Source organism: Streptopelia decaocto (assembly GCF_964273445.1).
Source record: "Streptopelia decaocto genome assembly, chromosome: 1".
NCBI lineage: Eukaryota > Metazoa > Chordata > Aves > Columbiformes > Columbidae > Streptopelia > Streptopelia decaocto.
In genome coordinates this window covers 15,629,548-15,656,217 of record NC_138663.1, presented here as the reverse complement: position 1 = coordinate 15,656,217, position 26,670 = coordinate 15,629,548, and the positions used below count along the sequence as shown (strand labels likewise).

The 26,670-nt window shown below is 40.1% G+C and overlaps 1 protein-coding gene across 3 annotated transcripts in view; it reads right to left on the bottom strand.

The window, feature by feature from the left end:
- Positions 1-6,588: 6,588 nt before the first annotated feature.
- The window catches only part of PIK3CG (phosphatidylinositol-4,5-bisphosphate 3-kinase catalytic subunit gamma), a 33,547-nt gene continuing 13,465 nt past the window's right edge, over positions 6,589-26,670 (bottom strand). For 2 of the 3 annotated variants that reach the window (XM_082076318.1, XM_082076319.1), the window contains exons 5-11: positions 23,268-23,371; positions 21,523-21,669; positions 20,117-20,207; positions 16,495-16,625; positions 15,766-15,877; positions 13,630-13,787; positions 6,589-8,631 (exon numbers count right to left, since the gene is read on the bottom strand). In XM_082076318.1, the coding sequence (XP_081932444.1) occupies positions 8,350-8,631; positions 13,630-13,787; positions 15,766-15,877; positions 16,495-16,625; positions 20,117-20,207; positions 21,523-21,669; positions 23,268-23,371 (1,025 nt within the window). In that variant the 3' untranslated portion in view covers positions 6,589-8,349. The remainder of the gene's footprint in view (positions 8,632-13,629; positions 13,788-15,765; positions 15,878-16,494; positions 16,626-20,116; positions 20,208-21,522; positions 21,670-23,267; positions 23,372-26,670) is intronic. The other variant, XM_082076320.1, reaches the window with a different exon arrangement.

Genomic DNA, 26,670 nt, shown 5'->3' with positions numbered 1-26,670 from the left:
TCATTGGATAGTACTGGTAATACCAGTTCTTAAGGATAGTGAGGATAAGTTTTGCAGTAAAGACCACTCTGCATAGGTTGGGGTTTTCTAGCGTTTATGTGGGTGGCTGATGTAATAAAAATATTCCTTCACATACAGATCTCTGCAGCTCATGTAAATCTTTATTGCAGCTCATGTAAATCTTTATTGAGAAACATGAGGTAGAACAATACTTCATTTTTCTTGGATGTTTATTGCTCTTTTTCCAGATGCACTTTGTAGGCCTGGTACAGAAAAGGAGCATGGGCTCCTGTGGGAAAGAAGTCGAACGAAGAGAGAGCCGTGACTGCACGGTGGTCAGCTTTTTGGAGGGGCGATGGAGGGTTAAAGGAGACACCATCGGAGCAGCCATGGAGAGGCGTGTGTTGGTGTGCACATCCACAGCTGGCTTTGCAGAATGACTGTGTGTACACATGGTGACAGAGGAAGAGAAGGGAGTTTAAAAAGTCAACACTCTACAAATATACTTGATGAGTTAGGATTTTTTCTTCATCTCCAGGTTGGGGTGAAGGTTCTTGTGTTCCAGCCCCCTTGAAGACAATTGGTTCCCTTCTTCTGGTGCTAAAACACTGTGAAAACAGTCCTCTTGCTTTTTTTCCCAAATGGTCTACATTGTTGTTTGTGTTTAGATGGCTTGTGGGAATACCGATCTCTAGAGGACAGGGTAAACTAAACAAGTTTTTATATAAGGATAAATATGGCTTTTTAAGCACACATTAATCTCTGAAGAGCTCATGTTAGTATTTACAGAAGAAAGCATGGGGAGAATAAGAAAAGGAGAACAGAGGGAATGAGACTTTAGGAAAATGTTTTCTAAGAGATGCATTCCTCAAATCCCTCAGAGGGATACTCAGCTAACATTGAGTTAACGAACTACAGTTGTGCACAGCAGTTGCATGAATCTTGTGAAAGGGTCCTTTCAGTCCTGTACCTTATCTGCTGATGCCTAAACCCTGCTGGTGGTGCTGGCTGTGCCCCATTCCCTCCTCGGGTGGAGGGCCAGGGCTCTGCCTTTCCCTTTTCAGAAAAGCTGAGTGACGGGGGCAGAACCCTTGGTCTGGCCTTCAGCACAACAAGCTTTACCTGGCCTCGAAGCCCCAGAGCTCGTCCTGGCATGTAAAGCCCAACTACTTGAACCCCGACTTCTGCACCTGGTTTTGCCAGGGCTGCTGCTGCCACCGGGTGCCTGTTGCCCTGGAAAAGATGTAGCTGTGCCCAGTGGCCACCTACTCCCCATGGAGCTGGTGTCAGCCTTACACAGGACCTTCAAGTCTCTGGTCTTGTTAGAAACCCTCTCTTTGGTGTGCCATTGCAGTGACGGATTCCCCAGAGATGCTTTTCTGAAAAGTGAACATGTTTAGCGCCTCCCTCGACCACAAGGTCTGTGGAGGCATGAGGAATAGTTACCTGCCTTTGTGTGAGGCATCATCTTGAATCGAATGGTCGCTGTCTAGAGTGTTTCAGTTTCAGACTTGCTTAAAGTTACTGACATCTCTGGGTATTTTTCTCCGCAGGCAGGCAGAATGTTTTATAAGGTTTGGAAAACACATCATATTTCTGTGGGAAAGAAGCAGGTTTGTAAAACAGAGATGCTGTCATGAATTTCATCAAAATGAAGGATAACTTTGGCTGGAGGGAGCGTGTTTCCTGAGGAGACCTGTTTATCTCACCGAGATTCTTTTGTGCAGAGACATTTGACAGCTGAGCAGAAGAGCTGCCATCCTGCATCACAGCCAGAGTCAGTCCAGGCCGGTATCCTGTCCCTGACAGGGGCAGTTCCAATGCTTCAGAGAAAAAGCCATTTCCATCGTGATGGGAAGTAACTTGCCTATGGGATGAGTTTAATGCCAACCCCAGACACTTGCTGGTTGATTTGGGGCACAGGTACACACCATTTCTTTGCATTTTTCTTTAATCTCAGGTAATTTAACAGTAAACATTCTGAGCAAAATTCAGCTCTGGACGTATCTTGAATTGGCAGCAGATTTCTTGGGTTATTAAACAGTCAAAGCCCTCATAGCCTTTTTAGGATAATTAGTCTAACTAAAGGAAAATACGTTCAAAGGCAAAAGAGGATCTGGTACAAAGCCTGAGCTGTAGTTTTAAGACTGTTTTGTACTACAGGCCTTTAATATTTCTATTTTTTTTTCTCCTTTCAGGAATCTTGCCTGCTTACTCTTCATTACATTAGATTTTACCTTCTTTTGTTGTTTATCTACTCAATGTTTATCATTTCAAAAGATGCTGCTATCTACAGATTATTAATTTCCATTTGTTTCTTTATGCACTTAATAAACGGATTGGTGCTAAACCCCGACCATAGACACTACAGCTTTGAGAGCACGACCAGCACTTGCAGACTGTGACTCCCAGTGCTGAACACTGGAGAGATTGCACCCGAGTGTGGGACGTGCTCGTACTTACCAGATACAGCACTCCTGCCACACACAGGGCTCTTTGTTAGCTAAATTTAACTGGTGTGTGCTTCTGGCACCGTGCTGCTGCGGTTTCCAAAGTGACAGCCTCTTCTTTTGCATCCCCAGGAGATCACCTGAGCAGCGGTACCCCCTTTTCTGAGCGCTGCTGCCTCGTCCTCCCCAGCCTGCCGAGGCGCTCGCTGTTTCAAGTGCTGCCGTGCACCCTCAGAAACGATGAACCCACTTTCCCAGGGGTAGGAAGGAAAGGATTCTTCCTCGCAAGCGCCCACTTGCTCATTATCAGCAGGCAGGACCCCAGCCACTCTCTTGCTGTGTAAAAGAGACCCACTGGTGCTCAAAAAGCCAGGAAAAGCCACGTCCTTCTGCCCATCTTCCTGTATCGTGCTAGAACCACCACCTGTGCCTCCTTTGCTAATGATGTAATGATATATGAACCTCACACAGAATCACAGAATGTCAGGGATTGGAAGGAACCTCGAAAGGTCATCCAGTCCAATCCCCCTGCTGGAGCAGGAACACCCAGATGAGGTTACACAGGAAGGCACCTCCCTGGGCAGCCTGTTCCAGGCTCTGTCACCCTCACTGAGATGATGTTTCTTCTCAATTTTAAGTGGAACCTCCTGTGTTCCAGTTTGAACCCATTACCCCTTGTCCTACCATTTGTTGTCACTGAGAAGAGCCTGGCTCCATCCTCGTGACGCTCACCCTTTATATATTTGTGAACATTAATGAGGTCACCCCTCAGTCTCCTCCAAGCTAAAGAGCCCCAGCTCCCTCAGCCTTTCCTCACACGGGAGATGCTCCACTCCCTTCAGCATCTTTGTTGCCCTGCACTGGACTCTCTCCAGCAGTTCCCTGTCCTTCTGGAACTGAGGGGCCCAGAACTGGACACAATATTCCAGGTGTGGTCTCACCAGGGCAGAGTAGAGGGGAAGGAGAACCTCTCTGACCTACTAACCACCCCCCTTCTAATACACCCCAGGATGCCATTGGCCTTCCTGGCCACAAGGGCCCAGTGCTGGCTCATGGTCATCCTGCTGTCCACCAGGACCCCCAGGTCCCTTTCCCCTACACTGCTCTCTAATAGGTCATTCCCCAACTTATACTGGAACCTGGGGTTGTCTTTGTATCTCTTTATTAGTCCTTATTGTTAATGGTGCAACTGCAGACAAACTGCTTTCTCTTCCACAGCATGATTTGTATTTTCAGCAAATGTGCCACAAAATTTAAAAATATTTTTCTGCTTTTTCTGGGCAATTCTGCCTCCAAAATGTGAAGTGGGGTGAGCGTGGCAGGAACCTCTTCCTGCAGATTTCTGTCCAGAGAGCCTGTGATTTCTGTAGTGCTCTTCACAACATATATTGCTTAAGTTGCAATTAGAAGATTCATGAAAACACATCAGTGTTTTTCAGATACCTAAGTATTACTGGCATACTCAAAGGGCCCACCGGACCCTGCAGACAGCTTGGTATTCCAGATTTTAATTTCTTAATTATTATTTCTTATTTTCAAGACTACTTTACACAAACTGAGTTAGAAAGTCATCAGCACAGAATTTGTAGCCTGCATAATCCTTGAGACTACTCATGTGGATTTCTGGAACATTGCCAGCAGACAGCAAAAAAAGTCCATCGTGAAAAATACTGTCAAAGAGTTATAATTTCCATTGATATTCTTCTTGAGTTAGCTTCTCATATCCGTATTTCTTTATTATCGGTCACATTTTAGAAGAAATTCTGCTAAATATGTGTTAAATAAGGTAAAATATTCTGCTAATGATAGATTAAATACCTCTAACAAGCGCAACTGGTGTATTCAATGGAGATCTAAATATAACCATGCTGTACACCTCAGCTCCCTTTCAACTTTTCTTCCCATCCTGGAACATAATTAGGCTGGAACCTTGGGGACACACTCATCACTAACCAACATCTTTATGATCTTGCTGGAGCCAAAGTATATGTCAAATCAAAACCAAGTCTCAGGCACTGACTCTAAGAATAGATTCAAATTTCCACTGTTAATTGCAGTAATAACGTGAATTTAGACTACCCAGAAAATATAATACAACTGAAAGAAGAAGTAGCCCTTAGAAATAATTTTCAGAAAGAATCTTAGAATGCTAATAGGAGACAAGCATGATAATTGAGACATACTCAGAAAATGCAGTAATTTTCTCCTCTGCATGCTGCATTGGAGCCTGTGAAAAACGCTGTTAGTGACTAATTTGCATGTCCTGTTTTATAGCCCTTACAAACCTTACAGCTCCCCTGAGGGGCCAGTGTGTTTGTGCCCTGGAAGACATGAGGCCCAACCTCAGGAAACGGTGCTGCGGCTCCTTGCTCCGGTGGTGGTAGCTGTGCCAAAGCTCCGGCTTTCAGGGCTTTGGGTACGTGGCCGATGCCGCAGAAAGTGACAGCCGTGTCCTGCTCTGGGACGGGCAGAGCGGTGCTGGGGCCACCTCCTCCCCTGAAAGGCCATTCCACTCCAGCCAGACTGCCTCAAACCACATCCCTGGGGCATATTCCCTCGCCAGAAAACAAAGTCAGTTGTGGGTGGAGGCTTCCGGAGGCACCCAAAAGCCAACAGATAATCGGTCCGACGAATGCACGGCTATTTATCAATGAAGTGGCAGCAAGCTGCCAAATAGCTTGTTCTGTGGGTTAAAAGGAGATCTGGCAGCTGCTTTTGATGGGCAGAAGAGGGGTTGATGAATGCCCAGCACCTGACGCAGAGGGGCCAGTGTGGCACCCCCTGGGCAGCCCCACTGCAGGTGTCACGGGCATGGAAAGTGATTAAGTCTGCTAATGAACTCAGCACAGAGGTGCATTTGCTGGCTATAAGAAACATCGCATACAATTCAGTCTGGCACACTGTGAACTGCTGATGAAGATGATGTGCAAGACCAAAGAGCCTTCCTGCGGGTACAGATCTCGGCAGAGCTTCTCCTGTGGACGGAGGCCGCTGCAGGAGGGCAGCTTCCCTGGAAGAAGAATCATAGAATCATTTTGGTTGGAAGAGACCCTCAGGATCATCGAGTCCAACCATCACCTAACTCTAGCACTAAACCATGTCCCTAAGAACCTCATCTAAATGCCTTTTAAACACTTCCAGGGATGGTGACTCCACCATTTCCCTGGACAGCCTGTTCCAATGCATGATGACCCTTTCACTGAAGGAATTTTTCCTAATATCCAACATAAACCTCCCCTGGTGCAACCTGAGACCATTTCCTCTCATCCTACCACTTGCTACTTGGGAGAAGAGACCAACACCCCACCTCACTACACCCTCCTTTCAGGTAGCTGTAGACAGTGATAAGGTCTCCCCTCAGCCTCCTGTTCTCCAGGATGAACAGCCCCAGTTCCCTCAGCTGCTCCTCATCAGAATTGTGCTCCAGACACTTCACCAGCCTCGTCGCCTCCTCTGCACTCTCTCCAGTGCCCCAATGCCCTTCTTATGATGAGGGGCTCAAAACTAAACTGGCTCAGGGGGCTGGGTACCTGGCACACAACTGTTCCGACTGTTAAAGACTGAGGCAAAGAAGGCATTTAATACCTCAGCCTTTCCCTCATCCTCTGTCACTACGTTTCTTCCCACACCATCAGGGGATGGAGATTCTCCTTAGCCCTCCTCTTGTAGCTGATACATTTATAGAAACATTTCTTGTTGCCTTTTACAGCAGTAGCTGGCTCTGCTCTACTTGGGCTTTGGCCCTTCTAATTTTTTTTTGCCAATGTGATTGGCATTTATTTCCCTGTTCCGGAGTTACACTTAACAGTAGTTTTACTTATTTTTCAAAACTAGGGACTTACTAAATCCTCAGATTTTTCTTTATAGAACAAGCAAGGAATGAATCAAGCACTCTTACAAAATGGTAATACTCTATTCACATTTTACAATTATAATAACTGCAATTCTAATACTATAGACTATTAAAATTTTAGGTATCTGACATTGTGCAGAGTTATTAATATGGAACTAAAACAAGTCCTATGAGTGTGGCTGTGAATATGATTTCTTACTGAGATTACATAGTCTTTAAGTAACTGGGTAAAAAATATTTATGTGTATTTTGGGCAAAAGTGCATATTCATGAATGATAATCAAGTGAATAGAACATGTTCATTTATTTCAGATCTACAAAATACAATTCTAAAAATATCATTTTACAGACAATATTCATCATTTAGTTTATATTTTAGTACGGTCTTAAGCCTATCTTGTTCAGAATAATAATGTAACAGAACAACAAAATATTCGACACTTTAACTTGTCAGATTTCCCTAACTAGAATCTGCCATATACGGTAAAAATATCGTTGTGCACAGTAACCAATTAAACATCTACATTTCAAGAACAGATTGGCCATGTCTCATAACTGAGACACCAATTACAGTACAGTTATTAAAAATCCTTCAAGAATACACTCAGTAGTAACACTGGTAACAGTAGTTAAAATCTTAACAGTTCTGTGAAATGATCGAAGCAAATGATAACAGAATTTAAAAATTCAGTTAGTCATTTATACGTAATGTAAAACCCACGTAAAACTACAATGAAAGAAGGAATTACATGGGCACAAGTGCAAAAAAGCAACATCGTAAGCCATCTTCTGTCTTTGGTAAAAATCAACTAGCAGGAAAGATACCATAACAATTCAAGTCAAAGACTAATAATTCATGCTATGTATTTTTTTCCTTTCCTACCACAGGCAAACTTGATGATTTGCCAGCATCCTAGAGTAGAGAAGTTAAAATTCTACTTAACACTGCCCATTTTTTCCTCTTTTAAGTTTAAATATTGAAATTAAAGATAAGGATTTTTTTCTTTCATAAATAGCTTTTCAGTAGTATAGTCTTTTAAAGGAATTTAAAAATAAATAGCAAAATATACACAATTTTAAAGATTACATTTAATTCCTTCTAGGTATATCCTGAAAATATATTACCAAAGAATAAATAACTTTGGGTTTCTTGAGTATTTGGTAAAATGTCAATTACTCTCTTACATAAGAAGTCTTCTCCAAGGAGCAAGGAAGTACCATCGCTTTTTCTACAAAGCTTTTACTACGCAGGTGGAATTATAGTAACTTTACAGTAGGAATATAATCTGTAATACAATATGGATGTTCCCCATTAAAAAATACAGTAGAAAACCTTTCAAAATTAAACCTTCAGAATGTCAGGTTCAAACCTGAGGAACTTCCAGGTAACTCTGAAATTCTTCTGGCGGGACAGTCAAGCTCCGTTGTGTGTGTCGGGCGACACTAATAGTAAGGTAATTTTCTCTAGTGGTGGAGTCAAAGCTGTTTTTCACCAACAACATATTAAAAATCCAAAAAGGACAAAGTGTTAAGGAAGGGACAAACCAGAAAGATGCGGGTGAAGAACACTTGAGTGTAAGGCACCCTGAGAAAGAAGTGAATTGCTTACAGACATTTCAATAGAATAGATTTCTAAATAGATTCTTCCGCTTTTGAAGGGCTTGACCCTCATGAACAATTAAGCTAATGTCATAGAGGATTTCTACTTGGATTTGCAGGTTATCATCTTACTCAAGCTCTTCTTTCATATTTATCTGAAATTATTACTAAAGAAAACAAGAAAAATGCAGGCCACATCAGCAAAGCAACTAGTTAAAAGAATCCAGAAAAATGAAGTGTCATTAGACATTACAGAAGAAAACATAGTCTTAACTGCAGGAAGATCTTCTGGAGGGGCAGAGCAAAAGTCCTTTGCCTTTTTAGAAGATCCATTTAAGCTGCCAGCAAAGTAAAGGCAATTTTGACTGCTCATTTATTCGGAATGCATAAATAACATGTAGATTCACTAACCTCCTATTTACACCCACAGTTCATTTACATAAAATGTTAAGCAGAATGCTTTTCTACTCCTTGTTTGATTCCAAGCACAAGATGTAAAAACCAGTTAAATTGCACAGTCCAGCCCTTATCTCTGCAAACCTCTATCTGATCGAGAAAATGCTTTTTGGCATCGTCTTCGCTTTTCCCAACTGTCAGCGCGTCCCGGATATATTCAATATCCTCTTTGCTGGTTAACTGGGGCATTCCAGTCATTAGCATCATGGAGAACAGGATGATCAGCAGGTTTGTGTGATGTCGAAGAGCTAAATAAGCCTTCACGCATACGTCCTACAAGAGAGAAGAATTTTCAGTTAATTGAGGTGAACTGAGAGGGACAGGGTAGGATTTTCACAGGGCTCTCAATCACCAACACTATTCAATGACTCGAGGACATCAGAGGAGACCCAACAGAGCCATTCACCTGAGCAGGAACGTGACGTGAACTTCTGCCTCCGTCACTCGCTATTACTTCAATTCACCCCCACACCTTGGGGCAACAGTCACTGTTGCACAAACTAAAGGCTCTCTTTAATAATATTATATCAATTACTAAAGCATAAAACCTTAGCTTCACCAAAATTTCCAGTTTCCCTGTCATATGATGTCTTTCTGTGGCTGTTAAAAGACATGGAAACAATTCACTGTCTTCCTTTCCAGTTGGTACATTCCCTTTAAAAACCATGGGATGGCAAGTGATACTGAATAAAGCAGCACCTCCAGGGGACTGCTCTTCATTTTATAGATACCCATATCTATCTGTCTGTCTATCTATGGATCTATCTATCTATCTACTTTGCAGAGGTGCTGGCTTATTTAATGGAGATTTTTCAGGCTTGGTGTTCTGAGAAATGTTTCCAGCTGACAGCTCTAGTTTCCAGGCACACTGCCTGGCTGTAGGACTTCCATGCTTATATATATTGGATTCCATAAATTTTTTAATAGCCTTTTAACTTCCATATAGAAGTAATTTGTGCTTAAAAACATAATATTTAGAAGAAGAAAATTGAGGCAGCTTGGAAAAACACGCAATGCTTTTGAAAAGAATATTTAATGCTAAGTGACTAATACATAAACTGAAATGATTATTTCTTATATTGAATTTATTACTCATTTACTTTTAGAAATAACATCTTAAGGAAGACAACGCAATGAAGATATCATATATCAGAAAGTGAAATTGGGCCTGCAATGCAGTAATGTAAAAAGATGAAAAATATTTCCAAGAAGATTGTTGCTATTAAAACCAAAGCTGAAGCAATGCTAATTAACCTTTCCACAAATGCATATGAATTTTTTAAAGAATTCTTAAGAAATCCAAGTATTTTATAAGTTCCACCAAATCTCATCAGCCCTCTAGAACACCATTTGTTTTTGACAAGGTGTATGCTTTTTTCTTCCTTAGAAACAGCTAGAATTGCATGAATAACCTTAACATTTATCACTGTTCACATCAGCAACACCAGGAGAACCAACCAGACAGGTCAGAAGATGCTAAGGAAGCAAGATGATATGTTGAAGATCTGTCTGCAGGGTTTCTTCTTCCCTATTGCCTGGGCCCTTCAATCTTTTGCTCTGTTTCCAAATAAATTCTGTCCTGAAGTAAGATCATACTTATGACTCTAATGTTAGTTTAGCTCTAGAGAAGCAAAAGATAAGTTGCAATGGTCAAAGCACAATTTACAGCAGAAAATACCATCATCTTATCACAGGGATTAGTTTCTCTCCATGACATAAGAGAAAAAAAAAATAATTCTACTTATGTATTATAAACTTCAAACAGGGAAATCTTGTCACGAGAGTGCGTGTGTGTTTTGTTCTGCTTGAAAGAGATGAAAGCTCTTTATAGTTATATCAAAGAAGGTTTTACATTTACATTTCTCTAAGGATGATGCATCTCACTACTGCCGGTATCTGAGAAAGAACAACAATTATGCAGTCAAGAACCTGGCATCACTGCATCTCAAAAGTCCTTCCAGAATTCAGAAGATTTAAAAAAATCTGTATCTGCCTGTTACTGTTATTTATTCAGACAGAAACTGAGTGGAGTTTTTAATTAACATCTTCCAAGAAAATTAATTTTTACACTCCGGAGAGAGGCAGCGAGAACCAAAAATAACACATACGTATGTGTCAAGGATACGTAGATGTTTGCCATGGGATCAAAAAGAAAGCTGCTAACTGATCTAAAGCCATAGGCAAAAAGAGAGGAGCTGAGGAGAAACCAACCTCCTGTTGTCCAATAGACAGAATAAAGAATAATTATTTTGAGAACTTGAAACTCTCCTTAGTATCGAAAAGATCAGGCATTTTTATAATATGAAGTGTCCAAGTTTTGTTACACAGGCCATCCCTTCTCTGTACAATGTACTATTAATATTTTTCCATGATGAATTGTACACCCTCTTGCTTTCTGTCACCTTTATTTGACAATCAGATACACGAGCATTTGTAAACAAATGGTACAGAAGAAGCTGATAAGTACTGAAAAGACAGACCTCTATATTATCAAATCAGCAAAGTAATGAAAGATTGTTATTTAAGTAAAATAAACATATAATGAAATAAACACATGCTAAACTAGCAATGACAATTTTAGGCAAACGATAGACAAAGCTCAAAAGACTACAAAAACCAGATGAGGCTCCCTCAAGGGTTTCTACAAGTAAGAAGGGAAAAAGTTGTGTGCACACAGAAGTAAGAGAGTTACACGGGTTTCAGGCAAAGGCTCGAAAGGAAAAGCCACCACATCTGACACCTGCAGCAAGAGAAATCTGGGCAGTACTAAGGCAGCTGAAAAATCCATGGATGGAACAGAAAAATACTCTTCTTATCAGATTAAGTTATGCTTAAATACATATTTGTGATTAGGACAAATAACCATCAAATACTGCTTCCTACTCAGTGTTTCTGTAATGTCATTAATAACATCTGGCATCTAACTTTCATTACACCATCGTAAGGAATGCTAACAAAAAGGGAAGCAAAATTTAGATTAAGAGCTAATAGGAACGCGCTTTATTGCTAGTTCCAGAAAAGTTGCCAGGCCACTGACAGCTTTAGGAGTTTACTAATACTGAATTATACTCTGTTGCAGTGAACTTTGGTCAAAATTATTTGTCTAATTAACCTCCTCTGACACCTGAAATATGAGCTACGGCTAACACATCTATCTGTATGGACTGTATCTAATACGTGACAGAGAAATAAAATTTAAAAAAAAGACTCCTCTCAACTACAAGGTATTTTAATGTAGTTGAAAGTACAAATTAATGGGATATGCTCTCAAAAATTAATAAAGGACAAATGCTGAGACTTTTCCATTAATATATGAATGAGTCAGCAGGCACACTGAATGAATCCCTCAATATTAGGAAACATGATTAATCCAGCCAGTTGAAAAGTGAAGCTATAATTTTGTGTATTTTTTTACTCTGACCATGTAATTAAAAACCCCCATATTTTACAGCAAAATATGTGATGCAGATCTTGCTCTGTGTTACTATTTTACTTTTATGGAAGTATTTTATTAGTCTTTGAAGCAGGAAAGCATTTTAATGTACTACCAGAATAGCAGTTTATAAACAGTAACTACTGCAGCAACTGTACACTAAGGCGCATTTTTGGGTCAGTATTACTGTTGCCTGTGTCTAAATCATTCCATTTAAACTGACCAACTCACACATCACAGTCACAGTTCACAAAGGTAAAGCACATTAATCACCTCTCAGCTGGTTAACGACACCAGCGGAAATGACTCTGGCACTGTCACGGCTCCTAAACCCTCTGCATGGCAGCAGTACTTGGTAACTCATACCAGAGTGACAGAATGTATGTTCAGTCAAACGCAGGACTGAAGGCACAGCCTACTGAAGAGAGGCCAAGACCGAAGTCACCTCCTAGTGCTTTTGGTATTTGGGTTGCTGAAGGAAAGGTCATGTATTCTCTAAAACGCTGGATGATCCATATACACAAACACAACATTACCTTATTACACTGACAGGTTGCTTGTCTTCCAGCTCTCCACTTAGGCACCTTCACTTTTTCAACTATTTTCTACTTCCAGAACAGAGGTCTTCTATGAAGCGACACACCCCCAGTGGTGTTCCAGCCTCACACACACTCATGGCTCACACAGCCTTCCCGCACGCAGCACCGCTCACCGGCTCCTGGAGAGCGTGGGCTCAGCACTGCCCTCCCACTGCAAAACCCACCTGCCCTGAAACCTTCTGAGCTACAAGCCTCCTTCAAAACACCCGTGCCATGGTACAGACAGTCCTTGTGCAAAACAAAGACTCAAAAATCGCACCTGGTTCTTTAGTTATTTTCAGAAGTCTGGGCTCAAGGGCGACAGTTGCCCCGTTATTTGCTGTACAGTCATGTGTATGTTCAAAGCAACATACTCACTATCCAACAATAAGAACCTTAATCGGGTACTCAGGTTGAAAAACTAGACTCAGGACAGAGAGACTGGTTCGTTCACAGGGAATCCTGAACATCTAAGTTTGGCTTTTCCTTTGACTCACACTCTGGAGGAGACTTTTCACATGACAGGGAACCTGCTTTCTAAATCAAGCACTTATCTGCAGTCCCTAAAGATGAGCCAAGGAATAACACCCCAGACATTCATTTACTTCTGCTCAGCCATTTCATTAAACATGCTAAACAGCATTTTGTGTTGCTCCTAAACAAGCTTGAAAAATCACAACTGCTTCAGAGGGGCTCAGTTTCAAATAGAAGCTACAATAGAACAGATTTCCTTCTCTTTCAGAGCGTTAAGCCCATTCACTTCACAAGACCAGAACCTGACACAGCTCAGGGTCACTGCAGATTTCCATTCCCATGCAGCAGTCCAATCCCCAGCCCACGAGGGCAGAATCAGGAGAGAATAAGACCAGCAGAACCCGCGAAGAAATGCCACCCACCTGCTCGTACTGCACACAAGGCTCTGCTTAGTGCTCCCAGGCTCCTCTAACGGCACAAACACTGAAGCCCTCCACAAGGTATTTTCGATCAAGACAAGAAACAAAGAAAGTACTGCTTACGCAGTCTGCTGCTAACTGAAGCTTTTCAATGTGGCTTTGTAGACATTTGAATTCTAGTTCCCATAATCCTACAGATAATTTTTGCTCTTAGTTGGGCCTAAAATATCCCAGAATTGCATTATGATTCAGTAAATCTAATTAACATAATACCCAAGAGCCTAGATCTTTGAAAACTAAAGCACTGATATTCATTTCAGAGGGTAAAAACCACTGCTTTGATTTGCAGCTAGATATTCACCCTTACCTGAAATTTATGGAAATGGAGACTTGTCTTCTTTCCGGAAGTCCCCATGACAAACAGGAAATCTGGAGTCAGCACAAAAGGAACTCTTTCCTTATTAATTCCAAGGAAGCTTTTATAATTCCCAAGAATATGGCCAAAATCAATATGGAAAAGGTTACCTTCATAAAGAGAAGTAGTCACGGTTAGGCTCAAATATAAGAAACTGTCACGGACACTTACTTGTTTTCACAATAATTACAAGCCCTCTCTTTTAGAGTATATAAGATCACTTTTTAGTTCATCAGAAGAGTCTATTTTCACTCTTCTTTTTTGAAATATATAGTTATGTCCTCTTGGCAAAGCTACTTTTTATTTATCTTTGGCAGTTGTTATAAAACAGGCAGAACTGCTGTATTTTCTAAACATACACTCACAGCTTTTCAAAAATCAACCAAGGAAAGCTTGTGCCTCAGATCTATAACAATCAGCTCCCAGAACTACATGGAAAAGGCTTGTGGGTTGTGTTTCAAACAGCCAAGGGATTCTGGTGCTATCCAGCTCCTTGGCTAATGTCATTCACGAGAACCATGCTGCTTCTTCCTCACAGACCTTCATTACTGATTTTTAAACCACCCTGTACTGTGCAGAAATTTGCATTGTTACCCTTTGCATAACTTTCGAGATTGTAATAGGGTATCAAGTCCCAAGAAAGCAAAGAAAAAGGATCACTACACCTACAGGACTGGAGTGTGCTGCTGTTCTTCAGATTACTTTATTGCTTTCACTAGCAGAGAAGAGAGTATGGTTACTTAAAAACAGCTTTGTAATGTACATGTATACAGAAAGATAAAATCATAGAATCGACAAATGGTTTGGGTTGGAAGGGACCTTCAAAGGTCATCTACTCCAACCCTCCTGCAATGAGCAGGGACATTTTAACTAGATCAGGTTGCTCAGAGCCAAGATGATACTGAACAGTGATCATTAGGTGGAACATCCTTAGATGTTCCAGCCTTTCAGCCAGTTTCTGAGTCATCCCAACTGACCCCAAACCTGACACCCTCTGCAGACCTCTCGGACTGACACCCTTCTGGCTGCTCTGGCTCAAGACTCCAAGGCCAACCTTCTCCCACCACAACAGAGAAACCTTCCTTTCCCTGTTTCCTACTGACCTGTCCCTCATTTTCTGCCTATGGGCACTAACATTGCGTTATATGATATATAATGTTGAAACTACACCATTTCTTTGTCTGTTTTTTCCTCAAGGACTCTGGCAAACTTTTTTACTGTAGTTTTCAATTAGCTCATTTCTGCCTTCAGGGTATATTGTCTCTCTAGCCTTCAACTGGTAAAACTTTAACTACAATATGATTAATATTAAATATACAGCCTTCTAATTGAGCCCAAAAGTATTTTCTGTCTTTTAGCATTATGTAAAGACTAATTATGAAGCAAGATAGTCATGAAACTGGAAGTGAATTTCTTAGACCAAATAAAACCCCTCCATATGTAGCGTTTGTTCTGGGGTCCTTTCTGGGGCTTCCACAGACAAGTGAAATTAGGGATGAACCAATGAGCAGCTACAGAAATAATTCCCAAAGTTTGTAATACCAAAAAAATGTGGTTCTTTCAGGAGGATTGTAACCGTCCCACAGACATCAGCAGCAAAACCAATACAATCCATGTACACTTATTTTCTAGGATTTCCTACAAAGGTATATAAAGCACTTATGTTCCTTGGAAGTGAAAACAGTCCAGTAACATCTGAATTCTGACACAGTTATGGTTCCACTAACCACTGTCAGAACCACACCCACTGTCTAGACAGGTGAATAGCTGTCCGCTTTTTAAAGTTTTTTGGCTTTTAGATCTAGACCCAAAATAGTTTTACATTCCTCATGACTTAGTTTGCAACAAACTCAGCCTTGAAAAAGAATGACATTATTAATGATAAATATCTAGAGCCTATATGAAGGCCGAAAGGGTTGACAATACATTTCAACATCACAGGAGGACCTGAACTTCTAAGCACTGCCGACAGAACTGGATTGTCTCTTCATTCATTGTTAAATGCATTATTTATTGAAACAACAATTAAATGTAGTGAAGTACAGACAGTCCCCACCTCTTCTATGAAATTCCCAAAAAATAACTCACCTGTTTCTGTAATCATAATGTTGTCATTGTGCCTGTCTCCTATTCCAAGCACAAAGGTTGCCACACAGTATCCAGCACAAGAATAAACAAATCTTTCCACAGCTGCCTGAAACTAAAAATAAATCTTAGAGATGTTACATGCTTCAATGCTAGAAACTAAATTCTGTCATTCTCAAAGTCATATGCCTTTCTGTCGACACGCATCTAGCAACAGTTAGGCAAACTGTCTTATAAAATACACCATTGCACAGCAGAGATTAAGATCACAGCCCTGCATTGCGCTCGCTGTATTGTGCGAGTAGGCTCTATCCATTAGGACAAATAAAATAACCATAGAGTTTTCCACACTGAGAAAAAAAACTGCCAGAAAGCTCCAGTAGGTCACTGGACCTACCTAAGCAAAGGAGTTGTAAGATCCAAACTTGTATTTAAATCCTCTAAAACTACATTGCCTTTCACTGTTACTATATATCCTTTCAATCTGCTCCTCACATATCACTTCTAAATATCACTGACAAAGGAGTCATTTCTAAAGCATCTTGTTTCTTGGAAACTCGATTGCCAGCTGGATTCCAAAGGCTCTTTCACAGACACCTGTGGCTGAGTACAAGGAAAATGAATGGATTTTTTAAACTCACGTAAATAACACAAACACAACCGCATGGGCTCTGCGCTCCTAAATTAGTAGAGGGCATTTCAAAATCCTACTTAAAAATTCAAAGAACTCACCTTCTCTTCAATCATGCATCTTTCCTTGAGCCACTGATTTAGTATTTCATCCTTAAATGCACCAGTGTTTCCAACTGTACTCTGCTGAATTTTGGCAATTGTTGTAGCATCTTTCACAATTTCGATCATTCCTACAGAAAACAAGGAAGACATTAATAGTTATTAAATTTAAATACAAACATAACAAATTACATGTAATACTGCGGGTTTTTTCACAGGTTGTTAGCAGAAATTTATTTTACAAGCAACATTGGTTCTGGTTCATTCCCAGCTGAAACCAGCCAGCACTCGTAACTAGCCCGGCATCCTAAACTCCTCTGTGAGAATGTAAAACCTTTTAAAATGGAAAGAATCACAAAACGAGTGGTGACCCTCTGCATAAGGGTTTTCCCAAGGAAAGGAACTACCTCCTATCCTCATCCCCTACGTAAGCCCAGGTATCATTCACATTCCCACCAGCTTCTCTCCAACTTCACAGATTTGAGGAGCTGAAGAGAAGCTGCAGCTTTGCAGCAACCTGGGGACACAAGTGTTGCCAGAGCTGTGGCACAGGAGCAGAGCTGTCCCTCCTGCAGTAAATCCAATTTAAAGTTATGTGTGCATATGCACAGAAAGGTTCAGAAATACCAGTACACAGTGATGTATAGCAGTAGGATTGCTGGTGGAAAGCTCTGGCTGTTGGGGCTCAGAGGTTTGTCCCTAAACTGAACAGAACCTCACAAAGGCAAATCAGCACATCACAGCAATATGATGCAGAAATAGACTTGTACTGTTCATACCAACATGGCATGTGATGAAAAGGAAAGTAGAAAGAAAAGCAGAAACAGAGGATACAACACAATTCTGCACTGTAGCCAAGGCTGGCAAATGCAGTCTGCCCACGTACTGGGCATGTCTGCATGGGGAAAGCCAGATTTTAGTTGGACTTATTTGGTAGCTGGGAACGTATTTTCTTGCTCTGGTTCAAGTTCAACAGTGTCTTCTAGGTAAAAGCGTGGCTTCAGCTCCAGCTCAAAGATAAATAAGCAAACAAATACATCCCTTTCTCCACAAAGTGATTAAAAGCAGTTTCTGATTTGGTTTCAGTTTGACTATCTCTCTGAAATGGATGAATTTCTATCTATTAACAGTCCTACCCTTCTTCAATTACTGAATTATGTGCAAACTTTTCAGTGACAGGGTTACAATCTCTTCCTGCCCCCGCCTTCCACAGACAGCTGAATTCATGGCTGAATAACTCATGAAGGTATTTCTTCTGCCTTGACAGTGGCCTGAATTTGTTTGTAATAAAACTATGATGGAAATACAACCTTCAAAACCCGCTACCAACACCATAAAATTAAAAAGCTCTGTGTTTTGGTCTGTGCTTGTCAAGCTGTTGTTTTCTTCCTGGGAATGAGCTCCAGGTCACATTCCAGCTGTTGAAAAGGCTTTTTCTGCCTGTGCTCACAAATCTCCCTCTACTGGTCTCAGCTGGGCTGTATTCCATCGGAGGAAGCGCAGCAGCAAACGCACCACGCTCTGGGCTTCTGGGGACCTGCAGTACTAAAGCAGAGGACCCTCCTATTGAGTGTCAGCTTGAACTTCTTAAATTTGGCAGTGACGCAGCATAGTAAGTGATGATAATTGCCTTGCTGAGCCATGGACATATGGCCATGTCAAAGAGAGAGAGAGTAGGGTATGATCTTTTATCAGTGATACGTAGAAGAGAAAGTTCCTCCTACAGAGGTCTACTTGGCAACAGTAGCAGAGGGGACAGATGTTCCAAAATTGCAAACTGCACTGAACGCAGATGTCTTCAACAGACAGAGGAAGCTCTACAGGAGAAGGGATGGCCATCCCAGGTGTGAGACTCCTGGCTGCCTCCCTGTGTTTGGTGTAGAATGGGGCGCTGTCCTCACGTGAACACACAGAAACTACCCCAAGTTCTACGGAAATACTAAAATGGAGGGAAGAGGCAACTTGGAAGAAGACCACATATGAATATTGTGTATAGGAAAATAAACAATTATTTCCTTGAGATAAAAAATGGGGAGAATTTATGAAAGAATAATTAAGTCTGTAACTTGAATACAAGAATGCTAGGATCACTGGCAGGATTACTCCACCTTCCTCCATTATTTCAATACATGACATTGTCTTAAGATGATTTTAAACAAAATTAAATTAAATCCTAAAAATCTCTCTAAAAAATAAGTTTGTTATAGCATACCTACAGGACAGGAAAAAACCCGAGCCTCTATAAATTTACAGTTAGTATTTTGAGATGTAATGTTCCATTTCATTCATTATTAGAAATCCCTTAATACAATTTATTTTATTTTAAAACACTTATATCAGGAGAAAAAAAAACTCTCATGTCACTCTACCATGTATTTTATCAGTGAGTTTGGGTTTTTTGCATTGCTGAGATATCTTGAAGCCAAAAGAAAGGATGATAAAAAACTTATGTGGCAATGTATTTTAGAGAGGAAGTACATTACAGATATATGTTAAAAAGAGTTCTTAATTTTACTGGGCTCAGTTCATTATTCTTCAATCCATAAATCAAAATATATTGCTGAAAAAGGATAGAACTAAAAAGCTGGAGATCATGGGAGACAAAGAGCAATATTTATATTATCATTGTTTTATGAATCCATGCAGTTACTATCACATTGCCAGCCAAACCAATGACAGGAATTAACAAACTTGCTAATTTTTACACGCTCAAGCTTTATAAGTAAATGGCAGAGCTGTACTTGCTAATCTGTCTCACTGATGCACTGTTTATAGAGGCCAAAGCACTTTTTTCAGCGCAACAGCTTCCTTTGGGCATGGCCAATTTTTCTACACTGATTCGTCTTTTCCTCCATCCAATCGTTCAAGAACTGCTCAGCAGAATTGACTCTGCAGTCAATTCTGTATTAGCTGGATACCAGGGAACTCTGCAATGTAGATGCGCTAGAGTACATAATATATGCAAATCCAAACACAAAGAGTCAGTTCAGAGCCATCAGGATGTATAAATTATACATCGGTTTGGCATTTCTGGATGTAATTGGACTCTTCCAGAGCTGATCAGGTTGCTCTACACACCATCACACAGTTCTCCAGAAGCTTTGTAAGCGACTACTCCATTTTTCCCACCAGGAATTCTGGAAAATATATCATCTGTGCTGCAGGAACTAATGCCCCCTGAGAAATATCACTGGAGCATCCTGTTGAGTAATGCTGTTGCTTCTGTGTAGTATAGGGTACAAAGCTTTAGGACATGGAAAAAACCCATAAATGTTCTGCTATTTCAACTCTTTATCTCATTCTCATTAAAACACCTCTTGTATAACTCACTCACTTTCACTGCTTTTTTATGCCAAATACTGTTATTAAAGAGAACTCGCAGCAGGAGCCAAACGTTGGACTTGCACAGGAACCACAGTGGGTTCAGCCAGGGCAGCAGCTGAAGGACACCCGCCAGAAGGGCAGGAACCATCGCTAAGAGTAACTGAAGGTTGTGCAGAGAAAGTCTAATCAACTGCTATTTACCTCAGGACCACAGTGCACACCAGAATAGTTCTCCTGCACACAACTTCTGTAACTAAGGTATTTTGAATTTCTAACCACAGGAAGTGTGACCACTTACCTATTTTGTTTCCTGTAGAAATACAACCATACGGTAACAAACAGAGGTCCAAGGATTCTGCTTCCCAAATGGATTCCATAATTCGAAGAATCTAGTAAAAACAAACGCACAGGCTGAGCTATTTGAAAATATTTGGACATCACGTTTTACTCACACAAATAACACCACTCAGACTTCTGAGATGGGGCTAAACTTACTTGTCTATTTTACAGACTAAGTGCTAAATACAGAAAGTGTGCAGCCACTCGAGATTATCAGTTATGGAACCAGAGTTTATATTTCCTCATCCATCTTGTGCCCAGGCAATCTTTTCTGTTTTAGAAAGTATTTTAAGTATTCAGAAAGTGTATTAATTAATATATTATTAATTAAATAATACAATATGTTTTGCTGAAAAACATATTGTATGATTTCTACCTTAGTTCAGATTGAATACATTAGCAAGTATGTTCATTTTTTTCCCATAAATATCCCCAAAAGTTTTAACAAAGCACTCTGTCAGAACAAGCACTGAAATATTACTAGAACAAGGCTACCTACTGATTTGGTTTTCATTCATTCATTCATTCATTCATCACCTATTTCGTAAATAAATGCTAAAAATGCTTCATTAGAAAAACTGGTCATCTTGCACTAAGGAAGATTCCTTCTCTAGAATACCAAAATGTGAAGTGTGCATGGCACACAGCAGGAGAAAACAGGGTAACAGTGTGTACTGGCTCTGGCTGGGATGAAGTTAATTTTCTTCAGAGCAGCTCATATGGTGCTGGGGTTGGGGCTGGTGAACAACACAACACTGTGTGACCAACACAATACAACATAATACAATACAGTGTTTGCAGAGCACCAAGGCTGCCTCTGTTTCTCACTCTGCACTGCTGTGACTAGATTGGGGGCACAAGAGGCTGGGAGGGGACACAAGCAGGCAGGTGAGCCAAACCAATCAAATAAATATTCCATGCTAAATAATGTCATGCTCAGCAATAAAACAGAGAGGAAGGGGGTTAGGTAGCTTAGCCACCTTCCTGTGCAGGAACTAGCTTAGCATTGGTCTACCCATGGGATGTGGCGAGTGTGGAGTTTATGTCACTTGGTTTTCTCCCTTCTTCCACTTCTCCTTTGCTTATTGAACAATTTTTGTCTCAGCCCACAAGTTTTTTTGTTTTTACTCTTCCTCTCCTCTTTCCCCATCCCACTGGAGTTAACCAACAACGCACTAACATAAAAAACTGTAGGACAAGAAAGAAGATCTAGTTTTGATGGCAGCCTTACCATACACTATTTAAAGAAGAAATGACAATATCATATTTCATATGGACAGTAAAGACAAGGTATACACACTTCTGAAAGGACAAACCATTTTAAAACATTCATGTTACTAATTTTATACGTTTTAGCTATCATACCTGTAAAATAAGCATGTCCTGACGGAGGTCATCTCCATGTTTGAAGATTATGCCTATGGTTTCATTTGATAGAGCTGTTGGATCTGCACATTTAAACTCAAGCCAGAGGGGTTTCTTCTTAGATGCCATTACTTTACATTTTTCTATCTGTGAAATACACATCAGTTATTGCTTGCTAGCCAAGGTATTCAAACATTAACACAACCAACCCTTTCACACACCAGCTACAGAGTATTTTACCAACTTGCAAACAGTTGTACCACAAGAAACACACTGAAAGCACACGTAAGGAATGGTATTCAATTGCCACATAAAGCCTCACTGAACTTGCCCAACACTGTCCATGATAAAGGAAAAAATATTCCTTGATCTCTGAAACTGGATTTACCTTATAAATCAGGAAAAAAAAAAAAAAAGATGAAATGAAAGCTTACCAATACAGTTTATCAAATATTTTTGTTCACATAGTTTGTGGGGGAAAAAAAAAGGCTCTAACCCATCTATTTTTAGACGTAGCTACTGTCCTTTTTAAATCTATTGCTTTCTTCATCTAGGAAGGTCCTGGTAGGGCTGAATACTTCCCATGTGAAGAAAAACTAAAAAATGCAGAAAGACGTTTTCTTTTATTTTGAAATAAACTTTTTGTCAAGCGGTTGGTGATTTTTGTACACAAAAGAGAGAGAAATACAATCGAGAAAATAATATTTAAGAAGCCACAAATTCTGTATTTCTGAGCAAACCATGTTTCAATTGACTTCTGTACTGACAGTGCCTCAGTCATGCCCAACCAGGAGGTGCTTCACTCTCTCAGCTTGAAGACAGCTGAGTTATCACCTGTCTACCAAGGCACAGGTTTATTCAACAGAAACATGGCCACATTTAGACAACTAATATCAGTTACCCGAATGAGTATCCTGCTACTAGGCAATTCCTTAGGTTGGATGGTTTGTCTGTCCTTAGCTAAAAGAAAAATCAAGGGATTCTTTTCTTGTAGGCTCCTTGCTGCTCATCAAGTGAATCCACAGACCTTCAAAATGCTTCTTTACCCAAAATTCACATTGCACAGTAGATGCATGAGCCAATTCCCTTTCACTACACATCTGCCGATTTCTTAATCTTGGTTTTGAGTCGACATAAACCACTGCAAGCTCACCACAAAACTGGAGGCAGCAAAACAGAAAAACCCAAGTTTTTTCTAATGTATTTCTAACAAAATATTAATGTATTTTCTAATAAAAGCAACAAAAGAAACATAGACACATTGAAAAAAACAGAAATAGCTATGGTAGACATTTCTGTCAGTAAGATGAAGGTCTGGACCTAAACCTTAATGACAGATATGAGTCTGGGTAAGACAGAGAAAGTAAATGAAGGAACAGGAACTGAATATCCCAGAGCCCCTGAAGTCAGATAAAACAGTTTTATACAGGTATTTAATGTAAAAAAAAAGTCAGTTACCTGCTTAAATCTTGGATTAAAGTAATGGAATAATTGCAATTGCCATTTAATGATTAGGGTTTTATGGGTTGTTGCACTTTTTTAGTGCAGGGTGGCATGTCATTACATTTAGAAAAATGCTAATAGCTTCGGAAATAAAAACTTACTGAGTCCATGAAAATGTCATCATATTCACAGTGAAATAAGAACTTTTGAGAAAACAGTAAAATTTTTACCAAGTGACACATACTTGCAAATATAAGGGGTTATTTTCAAAAAGAATTTGTAGAAACTCAGAATATACTTACAACCAGGGCTCCTGCTCTGAGCCCAGGATCATATGGAACTCTAAAACTTTCTGGAAGTTTGCTGCTCTGTAGTTTTTCAAGCTTTTGTCTCAGCTGTGCAATAACTGCAATTACAAGTAAGAAAACACAATGAAATCTAAAGTTGAAAGGTAAAAATATTATAGGTAATCAAACTTGTTAAGCATCATGATTTAGCCAAAAACCTCCTCCATTTAGCTACTTTTAAAGTTGCTTTCCTCAAGGATCTCCTGATTTGAGGAACAGAGGAAGACTCTTTCACTTGCACTATTAATGGTCAGGGCTGTTTCAGATACTTAAAGTCTTTAAGAACCTCACAAGTCATGTTCCTGCTACAGTGTTTGAAGTACTGCATAGTGCTTGGCGTTCTTCTGAAGATTCTCATCTTTCATTTAAAACCAAAACACAGCACAACACACCTAAAAATATTTTTTCCTTATGCCATGGGGGCATTTAAAAGCATTGCTCTTGCAAACTCATGGCTCTTGAATTCTTGGAGTCAATTATACTGTAAACATAAGAACTCTAAGTATAAAGATACTGAGTTTCCAGTCCTTCTAAAACTGGTTTCACAGTGCGGCCTTGTTAATCTCACATTCCAGTGAGAAGAAAATTTGTTGTATATTTATATGAACAAGAATTTTAATAGTCACGTATAAACCGATTTTTTTCATTCATAAAACCTCAAGCTTCTGAATCTTCAGCTTAGAACGGTACGCATTATACTACATATGATGCACTCTGTTCATCTCAGCTAGCAGGTGTTAGCAGCACAAGAAATATACCGGGTATTACCCTACGTTAAGACAAAGACCTGAACTCTGTCAGATAAAAAACTGCAGCATCACAGCAGAGGCTGTGTATACATGTTCAAGTAATTTTGGAGATAAAAATTAAAGAGCAAAAAATTGTAATGAGAAAGCTAGACACAGGCCTGGATACTTTATATACAAAATCATAACATCATGCAATCATAGAATGGTTTGGGCTGGAAGCCATCACCAAAGGTCATCTAGTCCAACCTACCTGCAATGAGCAGGAACATCTTCAACTAGATCAGGTTGCTCAGAGCCCCGTCCAGCCTGGCCTGGGATGTTTCCAGAGACGGGGCAACTACCACCTCTCTGGGCAACCTGGGCCTGTGTTTCACCACCTTCATTGAAAAAAAGTTCTTCCTCATGTCTAGCCCGAATCTCCCCTCTTTTAGTTTAAGACCATTACCCCTTGTCCTGTCACAACAGTCTCTGCTAAAAAGTCTGTCCCTATCTCTCTTATAGGCCCCTTTTAAGTATTCAAAGGCCACGATTAGGTCTCCCTGGAGCCTTCTCTTCTCCAGGCAGAACAACCCCAACTCTCTCAGCCTGTCCTCACAGCAGAGCTGTTCCAGCCCTCTGATCATCTTGATGTCCCTCCTCTGGCCCCTCTCCAACAGGTCCATGTCTGTCCTGTACTGAGGAATCCAGAGCTGGACTCAGCACTGCAGCTGGGGTCTCACCAGAGCAGAGCAGAGGGGCAGAATCACCTTCCTGACCTGCTGGCCATGCTCCTGTTGATGCAGCCCAGGGTATGGTTGTTTTTTTGGGCTGCAAGCGCACATTGCTGGGTCACGTCCAGAAAATGAAGACGTTTCTAAAGCTGCTATCAAATTAAGTAATTCAAGCCAGAAGAATTACCTGAGAACTCACAGAACACAACTGCTACACCTATCCTAAAGGCTTTTAGAGAAGAACTACCTAGCAGTGCCAGGTGACTAATGTGGTATCTCTTCTGGTAGAAAAAAAAAATCTGACAGCAATATAGCAGAGCTAATAAGTGGGCTTTATAATTAGATATCTTTCAAAAACAGACCAAAACCAAATCCAAAACCAGACCCAACCCGAAACCCCTCAGGCTGTCATAATTTGGGTCATGAAACAGCTTTCTAAAATGTAACTATGTATTTCCTAGACAAATATAGCTTGATTTCATTAAGTCTCCTCATTGTAATGTAATTTGAATACTGTATGCTGACCAATTGAAGATAGTAAAGATCAGGAATTAGTTGAGTTTAAATTGCAAGTGAAGGCATTTGCTAAAACAATTTTCAAGTTGTTCTGGCTTAAGAACAAAGTGCTATGTATTTTGAGAGAAGAAACAGCTGCATAGACGCATTCTTGGGAGACAAATCATCTAGCACAGAATGGTGATGAAAGCAGATAATCCTATGCAAGCTGTAACACTATGATCTGCAGAAATTATTTATTATTACTTGTTCTGTTCAAATATAAGCACAGAGACTACATGAAAAGTGAAAGAAACAGTATGACAGCATGACTGCTACTGGACTAATATGGATCTAAAAGGAAGGAATTTATTCTTTAAAAAAAATCCACAAATACTGGAAGAAGAAAAATAAATACAGGAATTAGATGAGGCTGCATGACAAAAGGAAACAGTCGGAAACATTCAGACTGAAAATATAAACGGCTATGAACATTAGAAATGATGGAGCAAAAAAGAAGCAATAAACTTAAGAAGAAATGTTAGGATATACATTTTTAGAAATGTAAGAAGTAGAGAGTGCCTGTGGGAAAAACCATATCCTCAATAATCTGAGAATAAATTAAATTAGATATAGCATTATTAGGACACTCCTTAGTTTCAGGAAGCCTTATTCAGTGAAAATGTCAATTATATAAGTCATCTTTCAATGTTCTGCTGCACATTACATACAGAGATTCTTTAACTTCAAAACCTGGTGGGTGTTAATGTGATTGCTTTTTCTTGAAACTTTTCTTCTTTGCCCACATATCCTTCAAAGATAATGTATTATGGAAACCAGTGCTGTTACAGACATGTGCATCTGCAAGGCTGTAAAGTTTCTTCCCAAACCATGGAGTTATGACCAAATATATTTAATTATAGAGCATTTTAACATAAATTTTAGAAAGTTGTTTAGAAATAAGATTTTATAAAGGGGTGCAGTAAGCCCCCTAACTCACACTATGTGGTAACATATTAAATTATATGTTGAAGCATAAATGCATTTTTCCTTCAACTTCCTTTTGAAACGCCACCACAGCAGCCACTTCTGCAGAACCAGAGTGCAAAGGCTTTCCGAACCAAGGGCTTCCGGCCTGGAATATACCAGGCTGAACATGCAGGAAGAGCTTGTCGCTCCACAGCTTTTTGAATCTGAATATTGTCATATATATCCTTGCACTTATTCCCAACACCAAGCAACTAATAGGAATCATGACAAACAAGCTTTTAAGGAAGCTGGGAAAAAGAAAAATAAATAAATGCAGACAAAACCCAGAGGTAAACAGGCATTGCATAACCCTACTGTGGCTTCCAAAGCAGTGCTGACAAGAACTAGAAACAGCAATACCACATCTGTGTCTCA